The sequence below is a fragment of the Patagioenas fasciata genome, chromosome 16, assembly GCF_037038585.1.
Source record: "Patagioenas fasciata isolate bPatFas1 chromosome 16, bPatFas1.hap1, whole genome shotgun sequence".
Taxonomy (NCBI): domain Eukaryota; kingdom Metazoa; phylum Chordata; class Aves; order Columbiformes; family Columbidae; genus Patagioenas; species Patagioenas fasciata.
Window position 1 is genome coordinate 13918883 of NC_092535.1, and position 9558 is coordinate 13928440.

The 9558-nt window shown below is 39.2% G+C and overlaps 1 protein-coding gene across 4 annotated transcripts in view; it reads left to right on the plus strand.

Annotated features, from left to right (window-relative positions):
- GNAS (GNAS complex locus) overlaps positions 1-3993 on the plus strand; it is a 145939-nt gene extending 141946 nt beyond the window's left edge. For all 4 annotated transcript variants that reach the window (XM_065849488.2, XM_065849490.2, XM_065849489.2 and 1 more), the window contains exon 12: positions 159-3993. In XM_065849488.2, the coding sequence (XP_065705560.1) occupies positions 159-305 (147 nt within the window). In that variant the 3' untranslated portion in view covers positions 306-3993. The remainder of the gene's footprint in view (positions 1-158) is intronic.
- Positions 3994-9558: the final 5565 nt, after the last annotated feature.

Consider the following 9558-nt stretch of genomic DNA (forward strand, 5'->3'; position numbering starts at 1 on the left):
TGAAAAACTGTGGGCGTTTTGCCACTTGGTTACACCCTTTGAAAACAAAACGTGCACATACATATCCTAACCTTCATTCATCTGAGTTGTGAGAACACGGGGCTTTTTCCCCCAGTTGGTTTTATTTTAACCCAGTATCTCTCTCTTACTTTTAACAGAGAATCAGCACAGCGAGTGGAGATGGAAGGCACTATTGCTATCCTCACTTCACTTGTGCGGTGGATACAGAGAACATCCGGAGGGTTTTCAATGACTGTCGGGACATTATTCAGCGCATGCACCTTCGCCAGTACGAGTTGTTGTGATGGAGAGCACTTTTTTCTGTGTTTTGGACTCCTTATTCCTTATTAAAAAAGAAAAAAAAAACCCAAACCCACCCTTGCCCACATAGGGTGGAACAGAACTGTTTGAATCTCCCATTGATTTGCACCCCTCAACTTTTTCTCCTTGCTGGACAATAGCAGCACTTCTAAGCTTGTTTCTGTACCCCTCGGACAGTCTGAGATGGCCCCTAACATTTAAAAGGCCATTTCCATGAGGATTCCCTAACACTGTTATTAACAAAAAAGGAAGGAAAAAAAAAATATAAATAAAAACTAATTAATTAAAAGCCCTGAATGTGGAGCACCTGAAAGAATTGGGAATAAAAATTAAAAGATGAAACAAAAATTGGGGAGAGAAAACTCGAGGTAATTTAGCACTGTTGTGGGCATAATCATATAAGCCGTGATCTCCACTTTGTATCATTCACTGCATCAGACTAAAGAAGGTGCCAAGTCACAGACCGAGTCTGAAGACACTTGAGTTCTCTGATTGTCATGTGGCTTTGAACGGAAATACTGACAATTCTACAACAGACCTAGACAGTGCAAAAACCACCCGCTACCTTTCAGAAGGGTATTTTTAAAACCAGTCTTGGTGGTCTAAAGACAACCATGGACATTGCTGAATTGAACTGCATATGGCCTGTGATTGCAGAAAGAGTTAACCACACACTGTTTTCAGTTTGTCCACTGATGATCCCGTCTGCTATCAAAATCATTATCTGGACTGTAGTCCTCACAGTCTTTCCCTTCTTTTTCTTCTTCCCTCCCCTCATTTTTTATTTTACTGCTGGATTATTATTCTTGTACAGACTGTAAAATGTATTATTTTGTACAACTTTATTGAAAAAAAAAATAACTTGTAGAAGATCTTTGTGCCTTGATTATGGCTGTACCTGTACAATGAGCTAAGATGTAAGTATGTTTGATTGCGCTGTACAGCTTTGTCAACCCTATCTGCAGCATTAGCTCAAGGTAGGGGAAATTTATCTGTAGTTTAGTTTTTCTGGTTTATAAAAGAAGGAAAAATACTGTTTAGTAAAAAAAAAAAAAAAAAAGAAAAAAGAAAAAAAGAGAAAAAATGAGAAAAAAAGAAAAAAGTACAAATTGTGCAAACTTAACCACTTTAAAAGTGAGGTCTTCAACAAGTGACCAGATGTTGCAGCATCCTGCTTTTTAATTTTTAGCTTTAATTCATTTAAATCTCTATCCAAATGCAAAACATGGCTTGTTTCTACATAAACCAAATTTTGCTACAAATTCTAAATGTTAGTCTTTGGTCATTCATAGTCCTTTTTGCTAAAGACAAAACCAGAACAAGAACAGACACGTAGGGCATCACGCAGGTCCGGTGACCATCTCTAGGCCGGGCCCAACAGCCACCGACCTCCACTCACCCCGATGGGCGAACGGCTCCCGAGCGACAAGGTGTGCGCTGCCCTTGGATTTGGCCACTGAATTCCAGTTTCAAATGACATTTTTATTTCTCTTTTAATAAAGAGATACTTTAGAACCTTTTTTTTTTTGTTTTATATTAACTATATAAGTAGCTTAAAGTGAAGATGTGTGGATTTTTCTTAAACTTGAATAATTTATGCAAATTATATGCTTAGAACAACATGTGGTACAGTAAAAAGAAAAAAGAGCAAAAATCACTGTAGCAATAAGAGAGCATGTAATTTTAGTAACTACTACACTGCTTTATATTTTATACCTAGGTGTTTTATGTCTCTGTGAGTGTGTTACTTTTTCATGTGTCTAAAACTACGTGTACAATTTGTACAGAGTCAGAAATTACAGCTGTAATAACACATCTAGAACAGTGTTAGCCTATATTACTCAAACACCCCTGTTCCCCCTTCATTTACACCCCTAAACTGATCTGGATCTTATTGCAGTGACTTTAAAAGAAAAGAAACAAAACCCAAACACCAAACCCCTTGCCTCTCTGCCTTCCCCACTCGCTTCTCTCACCCATCAGACTGTGTTCACTCTCTTTTCTGGGAAGAGGTCCAGTTGAAATTAAAATTAGGCTGTGGTCAGTGATGTCTGTGCAGCTGCGTTTGCTTCAGGTATCAGATGCCTTTGTAACACAACTGTTGAGAATTGTGAGTTTTCATTGCTCTTGCGGCTAAACTTTGAAATGACAATCACCGAGGCCATTTTTATGTGAAGAGCTGGGACTTGATGGAGTTCCTGTCCCATTCTCTCTTAATTCAAAATCACTAGTGATCTTTTGGAAGACACTAAACCACCTGAAAATTTTAGCTGCAGTTGCCGCTCATTTTTGAAAAATGATCTTTCCTGTTGACAGGTTTAGAAAGTTGCCACCTGAACTTTGTAGAACTGCAGGAAAACATGACCAAAAATAGCCCGCTGTGATTTCAGAATGTATCCAGTGCCTGTAGGTTAAGGGCTGGTGTTTCCACTAGGTAAAAATGGGGCGCACGTAGTGGAAAGGAAATGAATTGCGAGCCTTAATTTTAGTTACTGGAGCCAAAATCTTTAATTTAGTGCCAACGCTTATCTTTTTAAGCCTAGGAGGAGTTGGTGTAAACACCAAATCTATACATGGAGAAAACCTGTAGTGGTGTGAGGAATGTAATCTCTCAGCTGAGAGTAACAAAGCAGCTCCATTTCAAAGAATAAAAATAAAAATAAGCTTCTTCCTCTGCTAATGAGAAGGATACATAATGAGCTATGTAAGACAGCGACAGTTTAAGAAACCTAAAGCTTTATATGAACAGAAATGTTTAGGGGATGCTTTTTCTTTTTTGTTAAGTGAGGAAAAAGGCAATTGTTTTGAATATGGTTGAGTTGCACAAGTATGGAGCGTGTGTGTGTCTTAATGTCTCAGTATTGCCTTTGTTAGTCTCTTAGTCCATGCAGTTTGGTGGCCTGGTAAATGCAAGTCTTATTTTTAACAGCTTCTTTTTTTTTTAAATACAAAACCATAAAGCTTTAATGCTTGCTATTTAATAATTAACTGTGTTTTCTTCTGTCTCTAATTTAGTGGCCATAATTTGCAGTTAATTGAACCATTCCAACCTAATGCTTACCCATATTTCCTAGTTTTGTTTTATTTATTTATTTGAACTTCTTGTTTTCATGATCGAGGACTTTCACTTCTGTCTCATTCATCTGTTTGGAAACCTCTGACCTTGCAGCCCAAACGTAACTCATTCTACTCAGTATTCATCGTGATGCTGAAGTGTAAGATACCTGCAAATGTAAACACTACCACTTTGATTAATAAAAGCAAGTACAGTGTTTTAGGGCACATTCGCATCACTAGAGTTGAGGTTGTGTCAGTATTTCCATTATAAACCCATAGAGGGTCTATATCTTGGCACTAAATTGCCCTGAGCTAAATCTTTGCCATACAAGGCGTCTGGTCAAGCATGATTTGGTGGGTTTTTTAAACAGTTTCCAACACTTGTTTCTGTTTTTAAGTTTTGTTGGATGGGGGTTGGTTAAAAGAAAAAAAACACACCACCAACAAAAACAACAAACCTGGTTCGAGATTGATTTTGGCACTTTGTAACTCAGAAATTGTTTTGATTTTAAAACATAACCTTTGGCAAGCCAGAAACCTACAATATGGTCTGAACACTTTGGGTATTTTGTAAAAATAATAATAAATTGTAGAGATGTTGTGGTTTCAAAATCAGCTACTGTGCATTTGCAGTAACTTATTTCAACCCAAGAACTTCCAGTAATTTGTACATCAGAACACATACTCAGCAGCCGGTGTGATGCAGCAAAATAGTAATAACTGCTGGAGGGTTGTGGGTTTTTTAATAACGTGGAGGAGATGAAAATCCACTACGGACTGAAAAAAGATGCAGCTGGTTCCGAAAGCATCAAAACCTGCCCTCTCAGAGGATGCAACTGAAGCTCCGTAAGTTGTTAGGAGCGGATTTTGATGGAAAAGCATCTGAAGGCACACTGAATCAGTTGTCATGGACAGGAGCCCTTCAGGCTTATCTTCATTTATCTAAAAACTATTTTGAATCTTGGCATCGAGGACAGGATTTAACTTAGAGGATGTCACTGACTCCAGAGGAACTGAAGCTAATTCTCTTCCAGTGTGTTGCACATAATTGATACCTGCAGGATCATTTTCTTTTACCAGTAAATCTATGCATAGAAATATTAATGTTCATCACTTTAGAATCTGAGCACCTTGTAATTAGTTGTGGCGCAATATTCCTGTAAATGGTGTAGGATGTTTTTGTATTGTATCCTGTTTTCCAACGTCAAAAAACATGTACCAGGAAAAACAGAGAAACATGATTACAGAGCAAATCGACCACCGATGTGGAGATAGACCCCACACAGCTGAGAACCGGTCCAGTGCCTTAGTGATAATGCTGTTGGTGATTGGTGCTATACAAATGTCTAAGAGTGATAAAGTTGTTATAAAATTATGTAACTTATTCTGGAAGAGAGTAAGTTCTCTTCTTTCCCCAACTGTATCTAACATGCTATGTGTGTTTCTGACAACGCCGGCACTCAAAAGACCTCTTCCATGGAAGTAAATGATAAAATTCCTAACTATAAAAGCAGGATCAAGGCCATAGATTGTTATCAGGGGGAATGTCACACAGGAACAGGTCCTCGTCCCTAAAACACATGTTGAGTTTACGTTAACAGTACAGTCCAAAACTGTACCCTTCTTCCTCAGCTTAATAGTTCTGAAAATTCATCCATTGGGAAAAAGTCTTTCTGTGCTATGACAAACTTTGAAGTGTCTTTGTAAATAAAATAAGCTACCAAGGGGATTTTTGAAGCTCTGCTGGTGAAAGCCGTCACAACAAAAGATCTCTCTGGTGACTGACAAGAGTGAACCTATTTCAATGCTGGTCGTAACCAGCTAGTTGAATACTGTGAGTGGATGTGTTTCAGTGACTAGGTAGGTAAGCTGCTCTAGAGTATTTTGCTGTATTGCAGAGATCGCTAAAATCTCAGCCATGAGTAGTGGCTTCAGAATTGTTTTCAACCCTGAGTCTCATCTTATTAAAAGTTATAACTGTTTTTTACCATGTCTACTTCTAATGTACTGAGCTGAGCAAAATGGGTGCAGTTTAAAGCACAGGTCTACTTGGAAAAGTAAGTTGGGGAGGAGGTGGGAAGGCAAACTAATCTTTCACTGCAGTACATTTTAAAATCATAAGGTGGATTTTTTTTTCTAACTTCTGGGTCCTATGAGCTTAGCCTGGTTCTGTTGAAAAACAGTGTTCTTCTGTAGGTTACAACAGCAAGTGCTCGCTGATACCTCTGCGACAACGGGTAACTGACCAAATATGTAACAGAGAGTTTTCTTTTTAATAAAAATGAAACAAACAAACAAAAACAGCAAACCAGAATTTACAGGTTTTCCTATTTTTTTTTTTTCACTTAGGAAGTCTGCCTCAAAAATCTCTGCTTTAATGACAGGATAAAATAAAGCTTTTAAACAATGTTCCAAATAGAGAGAGAGTTCTATGTTTTTGAAGCAGAACACCAGGAGAACATGCTGACATTAGGGGGTTTTATGTAACATAACATGCTTTCCTAAGACTGGGGTACCAGTAGACAAATGTAAGCAAATTCAAAATTAAAATGTGAATGTATATCTACACTTTAATTTACCCAGTTGTTTTATTAAATGAGTTGGCTAATACTCTTATTTTTTTAATACACTACTAAAGTTTGCAGAAAGAACAAGATTAGGACAGATGAAGTGATGTTGGGAATTCTCTCAGTTCAGTCGTTCTGTTATGCAAACTTGATAGTTTTTGGCTGTGAATTTTATGTGAATTATTAATAGTGAAGTATAGTGGTTCTATTTGTAGTTTTCCAGTATTTTATAGGACTTTGGAGTTGTCACATTCTTGTAACTAAAGTGCTAGAGTGCCAGCAGAGATCAGGCAGAGAAAGGAGCTGCTGTACAAGGGTTGTGACTGTAAAGCTACCTGCAAAGGGGGCCCATTCTGGTTCTTTTTCACTACAGGATCAGTTTTCCGTTGGCAGGATCAGAAGAGCTTCCATAAAAAGACAAATGAAGGGGTCAAGTGATAGAACCAAACACGTCTATGGAAATATTCCAAGTATTAATGAAAGGTATTTTAAACTTGTATTCAGCTAGAACCGTAGGAGACAGCATGTCTTTTCTGAAGTGTGTGTGCTGATTCATATGTCTCAGTTTTTTTAATCACCGCTCCTTTTCTTGAAGGCACAACATCCAAAATGAAGTAACATTTCATGAAATTTTTGGTGCTAACCTTGAGTTTTGTTTCCCACAGGGCAAAACTCTGCTGGGCTACAAAGGTTCATCTATGTAAGAGAGCCTGGAAGCCCAGTGCTGCCACAAGCAACGGACTCTTGTTAACCTATTTGTGATTTAGAACTGGGGAGCTTACAACCAATCGTTCTGCCCACCATTGTGGCCCAAAGACTGCTGCCTTTGGATTCAGCTACTTTCTCTCATCCTTATCCCCCGCCTACGCTCACAGTGTATATGGTTGCTAAGAGAATAGAGCAGCTATGAAAGAAAGTTATGAGACAACCTCACTGAAAGTTCAGAGGAACTAGGGAAAGCTAGATAAACAAGACTCCTAAATTCATCACCTTGGATGTTGAAAAACATATTTATGAGGGAAATTATTCATTCCCCAGGTAAGTGACCCAGTTTGGGATCCTCATACAAATTTGCAAGGTCAGAGAATGTAGCTAAAAGGCCAGAATATCTCTAGCTAAGAAACCACAAAAAATTCACTTACATTGTAGAACTGGGAGATACTTCAGTAAGTTTAACCGGAACTTACTTTGAAGGAAAAATTGTTTCCACTATAGGCACATCTTGCAAAGTACTTGGGGCACTATGAGGCTGTGCTTTTAAGCAATCCACAGTTTATAAACACAGGTCAAACTTTTTAAGTTGATGCTTGAAGGAGACTAGAATGACATTATGTTGGCAACCTAAAACCCACCTTGTTTTGTCTCAGAATACTTCTCAGTTTCCTAGCAAAGTGTTATGGTGTTCGATGTCTGGAATAATGCTGTTACCAGTACTTGAGGATCTCAAGGTACAAACAAGAATGCTTGATCTTGAGGTTCTGCTTGAGAAGGAAGAAGCCAAAACTCATTTGCCTAGGAGGAAGAAGCCAAAACTCATTTGCCTAACTTGATGCTGCTGTAATTTCCTACTCAATTTGAAAGTTATTACCTTATCTCTAGTTGAAGGTATTGGCTGATTTGTAAAGGACTAACAATTCTGGAATACAAATTGATGCTAACAGAATTTGTAGAGAGCAAGGAGCAGAGGTAGTTAGCATACAGAGAATCCCAGGGCAGATATTTTTTTAAACGTGAATAAAAGGCAAACAGTTTTGTTGGAAGTCTGCTCTTCTGTTCGAGAATGTCTTTTATTCTAGGAAGGAATCAAATGAAGTTGGATGATTTTATCAGCTGTATTCAGCCCTTCTTTAGGTAGGAAATCTTGAAGCATAGTTGTTAAGTAATTTGCTCAAAATCTTACATCTTATAACACTCGACATCATTGCAAGCTGAAAAAAAGAGCTGCTGAAGCACAGGAGCTGTAGAGATGTTTCTTACTTGACTCTCAGAAAACACTTTTTTTTTCATGGTTTGGGATAGATTAAATTCAGGTCAGATATTTTCTTGGGAGTTCTGAGTGGTTAATCACGCTGTCTGTTGTGAGTACGCTATTATTTTCTCACGTCTACAAGATGGAAATTGCCCGCTAACTAAATGGAGATAAGCCAAAAACTTTTTCTCAAGGATATTTCCATTGGTCTCCAGCCTCAGTCTCTCACTTCTCTCCCAGTTCTTTTCCTCATAAAAAATGGGCAGTGCTTCGATAAGCACTGCAATGTTACCTTACTGTCTTCCTGACTGCAGACAATCGAGCAACCGCCTAGCACGGTAGAGAATGTGTCTGTTGTGCCTCCAATCCATGCCTTTTATTCTGAAAAAGTCTCTTTTCCTTCCTGTTGACAGAGCAAAAAGGACATTATTCTGGGCTCACAAAAATGTTGAAGAAATGTTTCAGAAAGCATTGCTTCACTGCTGTAGGGCAGCATATGACAGCACAGCTTATACTATGCTGCAGTGCGGGTGGTGCTGTGTATTTTTTATACTGAAATTTTAAGTGCAGTAAGCCCTTTAACTGGTACAGGGACCACGCTTGAGCAAGGGCTCAAGTCCTGAAGACCCTCCATCAACTTATTTCTGAACAGGGTTTTTTGGCCTTTCCTACCAAGTAATTTCACAGGCTCCATTGAAGACTAATTTCTTTTTACTATTTTTCAATTAGAAACTGACTGAGAATAAAGGATCTTTTAAATAATTAATCAGCAACGCTCTTGGCTGCCCTCCAAACCCCAGAACACACCCTCACCCTCCCCTTTCTCACAGTTAAGCTCTTATACAACCGAAGAACGGGAGCTGATCTGAGGACAGACAAAGGGACTCTGTTCCTCTCACATGCTCTCCATTTCACTCGTGCCCGTCTCCTTGCCTGAGGTCAGATTGTATGGTCAGTTTTCATTGCAAAGTTATTCCCTCTTCCTCTGTAACCCGGTCCCTCCCTTTGCTGTTGCCTGTGAGCAGCGCCCAGCTCAGCTTGGCTCCTTCGGGACCCTCTCCCAGCACCCCAGGAAGGGCCGTACCAAGGCCCCGAGGTGAGCACAACCACTGTGATGTTATTCTGTGGAGAGTTTTGGGGACTAAAACTTAACCATTAAAATCTGGTCCTAAAAATCTCACCATTTCCATTCCACCAAAGTTATAATCCTTATTCTTTGACTTTTTTCTTTGGCTTCTTGGTTGTTTTTTTTTTTTTTAATTCTACCGTAACATTTGATCATTACTATCAACTTGTTGCTGGTTTTCCGTATCCTCTTCATGTTTCAGAAAGCGTGAGGAAACTGCTGTTACTCAACTGCAGACAAAAGATCAGCACATCCCATTTTTCCCTCTTCCCTTGAAATCCCTGTCTAATTGCTGCTGCACTGGGAGGTTTTGCAGGGTAGGGAAGTTGCTTTTAAATTTCCATTAGCTTCTTTTTTCCCCTCTGACTGGATGCTGTCTTCTGCCTTGGCTCTCCGGCAGTGACTGACCAGGGACGAACTGCTCGATCTGGGACAGAGGGACCCTCCACCCCCTCAGGAACCACCACCACAGGGCCAGTTTTTACATTTCCGTATTTCGTTTTTATCTGCTGGCGTTC